Source organism: Sphaeramia orbicularis, chromosome 20, assembly GCF_902148855.1.
Source record: "Sphaeramia orbicularis chromosome 20, fSphaOr1.1, whole genome shotgun sequence".
NCBI classification, from domain to species: domain Eukaryota; kingdom Metazoa; phylum Chordata; class Actinopteri; order Kurtiformes; family Apogonidae; genus Sphaeramia; species Sphaeramia orbicularis.
The window spans coordinates 43,260,934-43,275,187 of NC_043976.1; the positions used below are offsets into that span (position 1 = coordinate 43,260,934).

Below are 14,254 nucleotides of genomic sequence, written 5' to 3' on the forward strand. Positions count from 1 at the left end.
ATCTTCCTACTTTTCTCTTTTGTCTGTACATTCTGTCTTTTTCTTCTTTTCATTCAACTGTTTTTTCTTCTTTTCTTTCATTAATGATTTAATTTTTCTTTTTTCTTTTGTCATTTTTTTATCTTCCTACAATTCTCTTTTATCTTCACATTTCTTTTTCTTCATTTCTTTCAACTGTTTTTTTCTTTTTTTCTTTCGTTTGATTTAGTTTTTCTTGTGTCATTTTTTTATCTTCCTACATTTCTCTTTTGTCTTCACATTCTGTCTTTTTCTTTATTTCATTCATCTGTTTTTTCTTCTTTTCTTTCATTAATGATTCAGTTTTTCTTTTGTTCTTTTGTCATTTTTTAACTTCTTACATTTCTCTCTTATCTTCCTCTTTTGTTTCATTTGTTTCTTCTTTTTTTCTTCTGCTCATTTCGTTTTTCTTGTGTTATTCTTTCATCATTTTTTTCTCTTTGTTCTTCCTTCCTTTCTCTTTCCTTCATTCTTCAGATTCTTCCTTCCCTCCGTCCTCTTCCGTTCGCTCATCTTTTTTTTTTCCGCTGCTGTCTGGTGGATGTGAACGTCCAGGTTGAGGCTGTGAAAGTGAAGGTGATTTCCCAGCCTGTAAAACCTCGCTGGACATTTTTACGAGCACAGGGGAGCGATGATGGAGAGACCCTTCTCCTCCGGCATCCCCAGGTTTCATTTTTATAACACAGATGTCAGGAGGAGGAAGAAGAAGTATTCATTTCATAGCAAAGAATCTGCGCTGTCAACTCCAGCAACACATCTTTTACATCTTTCTCCGTTTTTTCTGTGAAACGAGTTGAATAAACATCATCTTTTCATTGTCGGAGCCGTTACGATTTAGTGTCAGATTACCCCATAAATACCCAGAGCTACTTTTGTATCAGTTCCCAAATGAAATGTTCTCTATATTTAACCTTCTTTAATGATTTATCACCATTTATTAAAGTATTAACTTCTGTATTTGGCCTTTTATCATTGAAAATCATGTATTTTTCTATATTTAATTTACTAACCATGTAGACGTTCATAAAAGCTCAGAGTAAATTCAAAGGTTATTACAGTATATCAAATAAAAAAAGAAGAAAAATTTCAAACCAGGGACTATGAATACTAAATTTAAAGAGTGGGCAAATAAGGGTCTACATATATTAAACACTTTTATCAAAAAAGGGTAAATTATTAACTTTCCAAACTTACGACAGGACTTTGACTTAGAACATCGTGACTTCTTTATGTACCTTCAGAGCAGAGACCATTGTCAAAAAGAGATAAAAACCAGACCTTCCAGGTGAAATAAACCAGATCACTGAAATTGTGAGTAATGCGTATAAGAATGAAGGAGGAAAAGTGATATCCAAACTGTATCAGGGATTGGTGTCTAACAGGAAGACTTCAACTCTGTATATTAGAGATAAATGGAAAAAAGAACTGTCGGTATAGAATTAAGTGATGATACATGGCATGAAATATGTGAAGCTCAAGTGACTACATCTAATTCCAGAAATTGGAAAATATTTTGTTGGAAAAACATAATGAGATTTTTTATAAACACCGAAGATCCAAAAGGCTTCACTATCATTACCTCAGTCCTGTTGGAGGTTGTGTGGTGAGCAGGATGTGGGTCATGCGCATGTTTTTTGGCAGTGCACAAACTATCCCAATATTGGAATAATCAGTGAAGAATTTGGAAAAATATTGGGATATGAACTACCAAGGACATGTTCTGTTATATTTGGGTCATTTAACAGGAAAAGACAGACCAAGTAAGGATAAATATTTGATTAAAATCCTCTTAGCATCGTCTAAAAAAGCCATCACATGAAAATGGTGCAAAGAGGACCCCCCCCCCCACCCTAAATAATTGGAGAGACATTGAGGAAGAAATTCACAACATGAGAGACTTACGTATATCATAAGACCACAGCAAGCAACTTGTGAAGATCGATGGAAAAAATGGACAATAAACAGGACGACAACTGACACTATGTTCTAAATGTTTGTGCTATAAAATTTCAAAAATGGAACAATAAAATATAAGTTTAAAAAACCAAAAAGAAGAAGAAAAAGTGACTTTTGCAACAAAATCTGTCATTAACTGAACATAAACCCAGTGTGTCCATCCACTGTCATTGATCCAGCTCCATGGGTTTTACTGGGGAATCAATGTTCAACAAAGGTGTCAAACTCCTTTTAGTTCAGGGGCCACATGCAGCACAGTTTGACCTCAAATGGGCCGAACCAGTAAAACAATAGATTAATTACCTATAACTAGGGATGTAATGATATGAAAATTTCATATCACGGTTATCATTGTTATCGCGATATTGTTGAAATTGCGCTCAAAATGTTCAAAAAATACTGATACACACCAGTGGTGGAGAATCCCAGCTCCATAAAGTAAAAGTCCTGCCATGTATTGGTTCTACGTGTTCACTTAACACAGGTGATTCCACTAATTATCCCATCTACCTGGATGAGGAGTTGTGCTCATCAAAATGGGCTGGGGCAGTGAATGGTTGGAACAAATACATGGCAGGATTTTTACTTTATGGAGCTGGGATTCTCCACCACTGGGTTTCAGTGGCTGTTACATGTAAGACAGCACCTTCTTTGTTGTTTTATGTGAATTTAAGATAAACTTATTTCTGTTAGTGTTTAAATATGCACTTTTTGGCTAATCATAATCAGGAATTAAAAAAAAAAACATTAAGTCATAAATAACCAGCGGTGGAGAATCCCAGCTCCATAAAATAAAAGTCCTGCCATGTATTTGTTCAAATCATTCACTGAACCAGCCCATTTTGATGAGCACAACTCCTCATCTAGGTAGATGGGATAATTAGTGGAATCACCTGTGTTAAGTGAATAGGTAGGATCAATATCTGGCAGGACTTTTACTTTATGGAGCAGGGATTCTCCACCACAGATACACACACTGAAATAATTTAACAAAGTTGTATTTTGGAAAAAAAATAAATTAATTAAATAATAGCCACAATGTACTTTCTGTTGGCAGAAACATTCAAACATTAATATGTAAACAATTAAATATACAAACGTGCATTAAAGACGGAACCCTATGGCCACTGTTTGGCTATTTTCCAAATCAAGTTTGAGTTGTTTTAGTTTCTTTTTCAAAGATAGACAGATAGAAAGAAAGAAAGAAAGAAAGAAAGAAAGTAAGTGCCTGGAGTGCTGATGCTTCTCCAGTACCATTAGTTTTCAAAGTGTGGTAATCAAACACAGTTATCATGATAATTATAATTTAAACGGTAAGACACTAAGCACTGAGGAACAGGCAGAAAAGAGTTAAGATTGTGCTTAATTTTCTTTAGACATTTCAGGTTGTTCATATTTGTTCAGGTTATTCACATTTTTTTGATACGGGATAGTTTGTAAATGTAATTATTTTCATAATTTAATATTATTTTTGCACTAAAACAAAGAAAAAAAATTGAAGTTGTCATTATTTATAGGCATAATGTAATTTTTTTTTTTCATGTCAAACCAAGAAGAAAATCTGAAGTCATTCTTTTTTGTCGGTTATTCTGCTGTTATTATTTGACTGTAGATCATATTGGTTTGTATGTGGAGCCGGAACTAAAATAAGTTCCACAGCCTTGATCGACCAGGGGCTGCGTGTTTGAGACCACTGCTTTAGTGTAATATTCACATTTCAAAAATTCATCCCACGGCCCAGATTGGACTTTCTGACAGGCCGGATGTTTGACACCCCTGTTGTATAAGATGATGGTGTTTCCACGGTAACTACGAAGCCTCTGAACGTCCAAATGGGTCATATTTGATGACCATGAAAAGATGGAGAACTGTATTTTACACCAATTATTGACATGTATTGATAGGATTAGTGGATCAACAGGAATTAAACAGTTTAGATCAGTAGATGGTTTTGGTCGACGGTGGATGTTGGGGTTTTTATGGGTTAAAATCAGCTGATATTTCTCTTCGTTATGACTCCGTCTAATGAGAAATCTTTAAATGAAAAGATTTCTGTCTCTAAGGCTGGATTTTAATAAATTGGTTCATTTGCCAGCTCCACTGTAGCTCAGTCAGATGAAAATACAAACTGTAAATCAGGAACGAGGCAGGTAAGATTAAAGTTATTCCTCATGTTGAGAGCTCATTCTGCAGACGTGGAAGTTTCTTATTCACAGGCAGCAGATAAAGAGTATTTTATCCTCTTTGCAGTGGGAAACACCTGCAGAGATCGATTCAGTGCTCACAGAGTGAAGCTAAAATATTTATAGTGTTCAGCTGAGCTCATTTCAGACACACAGAACAGAGATAAAGAAGCAGCATCCGTCTGGTCCGGTTCTGTTCCTCTGTTATTGTCGGTAAATCCTCTGATTCATCTACAAACACTTCAGACTGGGTTCAGCTGACTTATCTGGAAAGACATCACTGATCCTCGTCAAAATCCAACCGGGGAAATGTTTCTACTCCAGGAACCAGGAGGGACCATTAAAAAGGCCTGGTTCAGACAAATCCACGGGGATCATCCACATTAGGTTTTCAGATCTTATCTTTAACGTGCCTGGATCTGGTTCCATCAGATTCTACAAATGTGTCTCTTGATGCTTCGCTCATATCTTCAGTGTCTCTTTTTAAGCCCAGTCGATTGTAATAGATATCACAGTATATTCAAGGCTGATTTCACTGCTCTGCAATTTCTTAGAGAATATCTGCGTCAGACATTAAATGTGCAAATCTCACATTACACTTTTAATAAGATGAATCAGAAAACAAATGACCAAAGTGCTGGTTAGCTCATGTTTTCAATATATACATGATGGTGTGTTCTCCCACATGTATGTTGGTTTCTGTCCGTTTATACAATAGATTTATAAATGTTCCACTGATAGAACCTGTAAAGTGAATGTATTGTCATGTGCAGACAGTGTTTTGAAGTAGATCTGGTAGCTCTGACACTAATATTCCTTTGGAGTTAAACCCATTCTCTCATTAATTCTCAAATTTTCACATTTTGACCCAAGACTGTATCTATGAAGCTACAACCAACTAGTACTTTTGACTTAATTTTTCTTAATTTGTTTAACTGCTTTTATTCTGGAAACATTTTACTTGTAGACCAGTGTTTTGGTCAAAAGTAATATTTAAGAAACTAGATGGTTGGTATGCCTTGTTGCTTGAAAAGGCAAAAAATGAAAATACATTAAAGATACAATAAGGCAAAAAAATCAGTAAAAGATGCAATAAGACAATATTAATAAAAAAAAAAAAAAAAAACGAAAAAAGGTGAAAATGTGTAAAAAAAAAAAAAAAGAAAAAAGAAAAAAAAACACACAAAGACAACAAAATAAAAGATGCCACAATATGAAAATGTGTAAAAATACAAGATGGAAATACATTAAACATAGAAAAAGACAGAAATACATCAAAGATGCAACAAGACAAAAGCATGTATAAATAACGTAACGTCACAATATGTAAAAAAAACAAAACAAAAAAAAAACAAAACAAAACCTCAAGTGCAACAAACCAACAAAATAAAAGATGCCACAGTATGAAAATGTGGAAATACATTAAACATAGAAAAAGACAGAAATACATCAAAGATGCAACAAGAAAAAAATGTGTACAAAAAATGCAACGTGACAATATGTGAAAAAAAAAAAAGTAAATCCCTCAAGATAATATATATATATATATATATATATATATATATATATATATATATATATATATATATATAAGAGATGCAATGAGACAAAAATATGAATACACAAAAAAGGTGAAAATATGTTTAAAAAAAAAAAAAATATATATATATATATGTATATGTATGTATATATATGTATATATATATATATATATATATATATATATATATATATATATATATATATATATATATATATATATATGTATATGTATGTGTGTGTGTTTGTGTGTGTATATATATATATATATATATGTGTGTATGTATGTGTGTGTGTGTGTGTGTATATATATATATATATATATATATATATATATAACTGTCCCCTCCCCCTGGCTCCGACAAAAAAAAAAACACCCCCCCCTCTGTTTTTTTTAACAAATTGCACCCTGTTGTACTGAAGAGCAACATGTATAACCCAATTTTCTTCTAATAAAAAGTTTAATAACAAAAGTGAATTTGACCTTGAAAAATGCGTACAAACCCTGACACACAGATCACATGGAATCTAAACGTTTCAGTTGTGATTCGTTCCACCTCTGTATGTGGTCCTGAATCAGATCCGTTTGACCTCAGTTTAAACTCTGCTCCCCTTCCTCAGGTGTCGACTGGTTCCCAGGTGAACCTGAGCTCCTCTTCCTCCATGAGGCCGGTTCTTACCCAGCTCCCTGCCCCTCCTTCTGCCCGACCTCTGAAGCCCTTCTTCGGATCACAGCCTCCATCGTGGGCCCCTCCCTCCCAGAGTGTGTCTTCATCTGATTTGTCTGGATTTCACCCGTCTTCTTCCTGTTCCCCACCAGCCTACCAGCCATCTTCCTCCCCCAGCTCCACCTCTGTCGCCCCCCCTCTTCTTCCCTCAGTAAACCCTCCTCCTCCTCCTAAATTGGTTCCTATCTTCAAGAACAAGCATCCCTCTCGTCATGTTAACGTTGCTCTGCTCAGAGTCCAGAGGCAGAAGGATCAGCTGAATGGGGGAGGAAAGGGCAAGGGGAGGGTAACACTGCCCACCATCGGGGCAAACACCTCCTCCACCCACGTGTCCTCTTCCCTCCCTGTTCCCAGCTTCAGCCATCACCACAAAACTCCACCGAGTTCCTTAAGAGTGAAGTTCGTCCCCTCCTTCACCCCCTCAAGGAAGCCTAAACCTGCTCTGGTCCTCTCTGCAAAACCAGAGAAAAGAATTAAACCCCAGGAGAACTTGGACCAGACCTCTGCTGTCGCCTCCTCCAGCTCTAAAGAGAAGGAGGAGCCTCCATCTGATCCCTCCTCCAGCAGCAAACAGGTCACTCACATTGATAATGGCCAATCCTTATACACCGATGATACTGTTATTTATCAGAAGTGTCTGACAGTCAATTTGGCTTTATTGTTTGGGTGTAAAGTTCATCAACGAGATGTTTATTCTTCCCACAAACATATTTTAACACAGAGAACTGAAGATAATAACTGAGTGGGAAGAACTGATCATAATAAAAATGTTCAGATCAGTCGATAGCGATAGTTATCCCAATATTTTCCTACAGATTCAGGGCTGGAAAAAAAAACAAATATCACTCCTCTATGGTAGCACAACATCTAGGCAATCTAAGGTAACATTCAACATCTGTCCAGGGACTGCAGATGAAAAAGAACCATTACGTTAACTCTGGTGCATTTACAGCAAAGTGAATTAATGAACAATATTCGAGCAAAAAGATATGAACAGTTTATTCTTAACAGTAGTGGAACAAAAATAAAACCTGTGAGAAATATATATATTTATGTCACATGTCCACTGCATACATGTACATTTCAGACTGTTGCAGTAAAAACTAACCTTGTGATAATGTGTTTTTCATTAGAGAGCTGTGAAACGCAGAACTGCAGTGAAAGACGTGGAGAAAATGGCCCGAAGAAACCAGGTGAATAGCAGTCACTTATGTTCCTCTGTATTTATACTTAATCTGGAACCTTTTCTGGTTAATGTGTTTATTTTTACCTTCCACTGCTGTTTCTCCTCAAGAAGCAGCAGCCAAAACCTCACAGGAGCAGATTAATGGCCTCCTCTCAGTGCAAAAAAATCATACTATAATCTCCAACAGAGTGAAATAACATCCGGCTTAAAAGATAAGTCTGTTGATATCTGGTACTTTTTACTTTATGCACTAAATACACAGAATTACCTCAAATGGCCCAAGTCTTCATAGAAAGAAATACACTGTGGAGGTGAAGACGAGAGAGAAACGGCTCTGAAAGCATAACAAAAAAAAAAAAAAAAAAAGAATTTCACGGCTGAAGAAACTGGAACAATAGTGTCGGAGGTAGGAGACGGAAAAGGCCAGGCTTTAATGAAGTAATTACAGAACAAACGTCCAGAAGAAATAATCCTGGTAGCTCACAAATCTGCCTTGGCTTCGTCTCTGCACATTCAGCGTCTTATAAAGAGGCTTTTACCTGTTAAAACATACAGTATAACACAGTTGACCGTAAACAAAATAATAGCAGAAGCTTTTCATGAAGCAATGATTCAGTCACAATGTTCAGAATCAAAGAAGGGATGAAAAATGAAAAGAGTGTCATGAATGGAAGGGAAAAGAGGAAAAATGACAGAAAAACAGAAGAAATAACATTCAGTCTTAGCAAACAAGTGATAAAAACAAGAAATCATGTTCAGTCTTGTTTGTTTTATTTCATATATCAACATTTAAAACCCAAAACAACAAAGAAAAACACTTAACTAAAGGAGCAGGATGAAGTGCAGTCTTAGAAAAGAAGCGATGAAAACAGAAGAAATAACCTTCAGGGGCTTAGAAAAGAACCAATTAAAACATGAAATAATGTTCAGTCTCAGAAAAGAAGCGATAAAAATCGAAGAAACAATGTTCAAAGAAAAGAAAAAAAAACTGAAGAAGCAGCGTTAAGAATCAAGGAAGCAATTCTTCACTACATTTTTCTTCAGAATCAAAGAAATAAATGATGAACGACCAACATTTAGAGTTAAAAAAAGATAAAAACAGAAGAAAGTGCATTTAGAGACAAAGAAAACTGATGAAAACTGGAGAAACGGCATTCAGAATCAGAGGAGAAATAAAGACTGGAGTTTTCAGATTATTATTGATCATATTAACAGAGGGTGGGATTAAATAAATTATACTTCCTCCCACTCCTTTTTGAAGATGCAAATGAAGTCATGTATATATGTTTGAATAAGATTTTATATATATATATATATATATATATATATATATTTTTTTTTTTTTTTTTTTTTTTTTTTTCCCATGACTTCTTACTACCTGTTTTATTTCTCAGGACTAAGTAAGATTACTTTGTTTTGTTGCATATTCAAAATAAACTAAACTTTAAAAAAAAAAAAAATCTGTTTAATCAGATAACAGCAGTAATCTGATTATGACAAATCAGATTATCGTATTTCTGAAGCACAAGTAAACGCATCATATCTGATTATCATATTTCTGAAGCGCATGTAAATGCATCATATCGGATTATTTCAACTATCTGCTCCTAGGTATCATGTTTTTATTGTCATGGAAACAGACTCACTACTGGAAACACTACAGCTGTTCAGATCCCGCAGCGCTCTCTGCACATGTGCAAACACACCTGTGTGCGGCGTGATGCGTTCAAGTAGGCGTGTGAATAAGGCGTGTCCGTTTCAACTCACCACGGTGCTTTCCCCCGGCGTCTACTTGTGCCGTGTGTCCGGTTCACCTCCTCATAAAGCCGCTCTGGTAGCTCCGCTCGCATTAACGTGATGTATGAACGGCGCGTTGGCGTGATGAATGGTGTACGCAGCATCCTGTCAGCTCCGTTTCCTTACAAACATCCTTTCAGAGGAGGCAGAACACCGTTAAAGTGATGAATGGTCGGGAGGAGGCGGCGGCCCACGGGGAGCCCAGCAGATTAATAACAACATTCATCAGGTTTACAGCTCCAACCTGCAGGCTCTCACCAACCATACATCACCTGCTCCGCTCGGCTCTAAACACAACACGACTGGACGCGGTGTTCTCTAAGTGGGCCGTGTTTGTCCATCTGAGAGCGTCTGCGCTGATGGATCATTCGACGTTCGCCGCATCTTATATCGATGCATCGGACCAGCCAAAGCCCAGAGAAGACGGAAACAAAAGCCGAAACAGTTGATGTAATGGTTGTAAATCCACCGAAGAGCTGTTCACGTCTGCCATTTATACACGTCTTTATCTGGTTGTTATGCTGCCTTCAAGTGCTACGGAAATAATGGTAAACTAGCGTGTTGGCCTGTGGGGAAGCAGGGGTAATATTAATACAGATATTTAGGCACTGAAGTTAGTAAATGCGTCGTTCATGTTTTTTGTTTTGTTTTGTTTTTTTTACTTTTTATTTAACATTTTTGAAAACACTTTTAAAACACAGTAACAACTAGAGAAGTACTCGGAGAGCGCAGACCTCCACCAAGGCAGATGTGATGAAAATGAAGAAAATAATGGAAAAAATGAACAAAACCAAACAAAAATTTAAAAGTATAATGAAAAAATTGCAAAAATAAGACAAAAATTAAAAAAGATGAAAAACTTACTACACTGAACAAAAATTGTATAAAGTCATGAAAAAAATGAGCAAAACAAAACTGGAATAAAATAATGAGCAAGAAAAGCACTCGGAGAGCGCAGACCTCCACCAAGACAGATGCCCCCCCCCCAGATCACCACCAAAAATTTAATCATTTTCATTTGTTCCTTGTGCCAGTATCAACATTTCCTGAAAATTTCATCCAAATCTGTCCATAACTTTTTGAGTTATCTTGCTAACTAACCAACAAACAAACTCTGGCAAAAACATAATCTCCTTGGCGGAGGTAACAAACACAGAGCACAAACAACAGGGAGGGTAGCTGTTCCATACGCACTAGTCTGCTTTTCCGCATCAGATCTGGTAAGAAGAATTAGTGCCCTTGAATGTGGTCCATTTCTTCCATCTTTGATTAAAAGTTCCCATCTTAATCCTCAGATGAACTGTTAATTTTTCCATGGTATATATTTTTCCTCTATAATGTCCAGCCACTGCTGTGGTCGTAGACCAGGGGTGTCAAACTCATTTTAGTTCAGGGGCCAAATTCACCCCAATATGATCCTGAGTGGGCCGTACCAGTAAAATACGAACAATGAAAAAAGTAAAATTACATTATGATAATCTTTACATCTACAGCGTGTAAAAAAAAAAAAAATGAATGAGGTTTTTCAGCCAAATTGTGAAAAGTGTGAATGTGACTTCAAACTAAAACCAGGAAATATTGACATTTATTTGTCAAATCCTCATGAACAGGATATCTTACAGCTGTAGACAGGATGTGTCCCATTATTTATGTCCATATAGTTTATGAACATTAATATTTCCTTGAAGTTTAATGGTAGATTTTTCTTCCTCAGTCAGATGTGATGAAAGTAAATGGTTAGATGTGGTAGAAAGTTATTATTTACAGTCAGAGCAGGAAAAATATTATAGAAATTTAGAGGAAAATCATTTAAAATCAACAAAAAAATCCCTAAATCAGTGTTGAAAGAAATTCAGTCCAAACCATCTCTGAATCATTTTGGAAACAAAGATAACAACTGAACCCAAACTAACCCATGTAATGATATTTATCCCATAATATAAAAGTATATTCTGACATTAGTCCTTATTGTTTTGAATCCCAGACCCCTGTTAGAACAGAAACACCTGGATTCAACGTGTCCACATACTTTTGGACACATAGGGTGGGATCTATCAAAGGTTTGTGTGTGTTAAAATGTGTGCAAACTCATTGCACACGCAAAAAAAATGTACAAACTGATTCACTAACAGTGTGCAATAAGGGTTGTGTCTTTCAAAGGTGCAAAATAGCGCGTGTGCATCAGTTAGTACATTTGACACAATGAATATGAAATATGGTTTACATGCAGTTGTGTGTGTGGTGGGAGGAGAAAATGTAAATATATTAATTTAACAGACGCAAAGTGATTTATCAAACCCAAAAGCAGTTTTACTGATAGAAACTGTCTATATTTAACATGTTTCTAAAGGAGGAGCAAACGGTTTGGATGTGTAATTGCACACACATGGAAGTGGTTAGGAGACAAAGAAATGATGAAACCAGATGCAGAGAACGCAGTTTTCACCCTCGTGTGAACATTTTTGGAATGACGGAAGAAAAAATAATAAGACATATGCCCCCCCCCCCCCCCCCCCCCCACACACACACACACACACACACACACACACACACACACACACACTTTACAGGACTCTTTTCCACTCCTGATGATTGTTTTTAAAAATATGCACATTAGGCTACAGTGTGACAAAATTATGTGCGCCTGACAGTCAATCCACCAACCCCCACAGCCCCCCCACCTCCACCTGAAAAATAAATGAATGAATGAGTCATGCAATACCTTCTATGACTAAACTCCTCCAGCGATACATTTCCTTCATCTGGATCATTCAGTCACTGTTCCCATTAGTGCCGGTTTATCCCACAACAGTTTTACAGCGTATTGTCTACAGTAGCGCACGTAAAACCCTCAAAGAAATAAAAATATTTAATAAATAAATAGGGCGGTCTCCAAGACTTTGCACCTGTTGGAATTTGCGAAAGCAATCTGAATAAATCACCTGCAAACCGCGGTTACACCCCCGACGCAAAATTCTAGATTGTACAAGCAAACTACTACACGCAAACTGGGATCTTAGTAGATTCGGCCCATAGTGTATTTAGTCAATCGAAGGTCGTGTGGACGGAATTCGCTAACGTTCAGTATTTTCTGTGTGAATATTTGCGGAAGTTCCTGTTGTTCTTCAGGTGTTTTACTTCCTTCTTTTCCTTCCAGCTGTGGAAGGTGAACTCTGGGACCCTGAGGTCATGGCTCAGAGGACGAGGAGTCAACGTTGACGCCAAACTCCAGAAGGCGGAGCTAATGCTGAAGGTTATGGGCTGTTTGGCCGAAGCCTAACGCACGCACACACACACGCAGACACACACACACACACACACACCCACACACGGCTTTAACAGACTCCCTTTTAGTACAGTATTAACGCCACCGAAGCTCCTCATTTAAGGATGAGACGTTGGATCGGGCCTCTTTATCATCTGAATCGCAGACGAGGCGTCTCATCCTCGCAAATTGAGATCCTGAAGATTTGCCAGAATTAAATTGTCGTATCAGATAAAGTCATTTAAAGGTCCAGACGAAGGGACACAGTCAAAGTACAGACAGTTACATCTTAACGGTTAAATGTTATTTTCTCTGGTCTTTATGCTTCTGCTGATAAAGCAGGGCTGTCAAACACGCGGCCCGTGGGCCAAAACCGGACCGCCAAAGGGTCCAGTCCGGTCCGGCCCATGGGATGAATTTCTGAAATGCAAAATTTACACTGAGGACGTTAACAGTCAGCGGAGTCAAAATCATTTTAGTTCAGGTTCCACATACAGACCAATATGATCTAAAGCGAGTCAGACCAATCAAATACTAATATAATAACCTATAAATAATGACAACTACAAAAAAAAAAAAAAACAAATGTAAAATTGCATGAAAATGTTCACAATTACAAACTATCCTTTAACAAAAAATGTGAATAACCTGAACAAATATGAGCATGTCTGAACAGAAGTCAGTGTCATTAGACCAGTATTCTGCCTGTTATTAAATGTTTGGTGTATTTGGACATGTGTAAATGATAAACTGAGGCAAAATATTGATAAAATTACACTTATTTTTCTTAGGATGTTTCAGTTTGTTCATGGATGATCAGGATATCCAAAGTTTTTAGTTTTTTCTTTGCTTTTTTCACCCTTAAACAAAGAGAACATTTTGGAGTTGTCATTATTTAAGGTTATTAATCTATTATTTTACTGTTTCGGCCTGTTTGAGGTTAAATTGTGCTGTGCGTGGCCCCTGAACTAAAATGAGTTGAACACTTTTGTGATAAAGCTTAGTTCTGTTGGAGGGTTCTTGACTTTTATAGAGGAGCTGTTTCATATTCAGGCTCAAGTGAATAATATATGACCAGAAATATATGCACAGTTTGTTTAAGGCTGTTCAGTGACAGATGTTATCGATGTTTATTTTATTCTGCAACACATTCAGTTCTGTTCATTTGGTGTGTAGAAAAATACAAACTGCACTTATGTCCTATTTATTCCTGTTCTTACCACATGTTCCTTCGACTTCCTGTTGAATAAAACACACAAACTACGACATGTGTTACCTTTGAATGACACCGTTTTTGTCTTATCGTCCACATGGAGGTGAAAAGGAGGCGCTTGTCCACCTCAGATCAGTTCATCTACAGCACAGGTGTCAAACATGCGGTCCGGGGGCCAAATCCGGCCCGCCAAAGGGTCCAGTCTGGTCCGTGGGATGAATTTGTGAAATGCAAAAATCACACTGAAGATATTAACAATCAAGAATGTTAAAATCATTTTAGGTCAATTCAATCTAAAGTAGGGTGACCAGGTGTTTGCGTGCCACATGTGGGACAAGGAGTGTGTTAGTGTGGGACAATGTGGGACAC

The 14,254-nt window shown here is 36.9% G+C and overlaps 1 protein-coding gene across 1 annotated transcript in view; it reads left to right on the plus strand.

The window, feature by feature from the left end:
* Nucleotides 1–13,070, plus strand: part of c20h18orf63 (chromosome 20 C18orf63 homolog) — a 32,998-nt gene extending 19,928 nt beyond the window's left edge. The window contains exons 11-13 of the mRNA XM_030123028.1: nt 6,318–6,998; nt 7,558–7,617; nt 12,565–13,070. Of these exons, the coding sequence (XP_029978888.1) occupies nt 6,318–6,998; nt 7,558–7,617; nt 12,565–12,687 (864 nt within the window). The 3' untranslated portion in view covers nt 12,688–13,070. The remainder of the gene's footprint in view (nt 1–6,317; nt 6,999–7,557; nt 7,618–12,564) is intronic.
* The last annotated feature ends 1,184 nt before the right edge of the window (nt 13,071–14,254 follow it).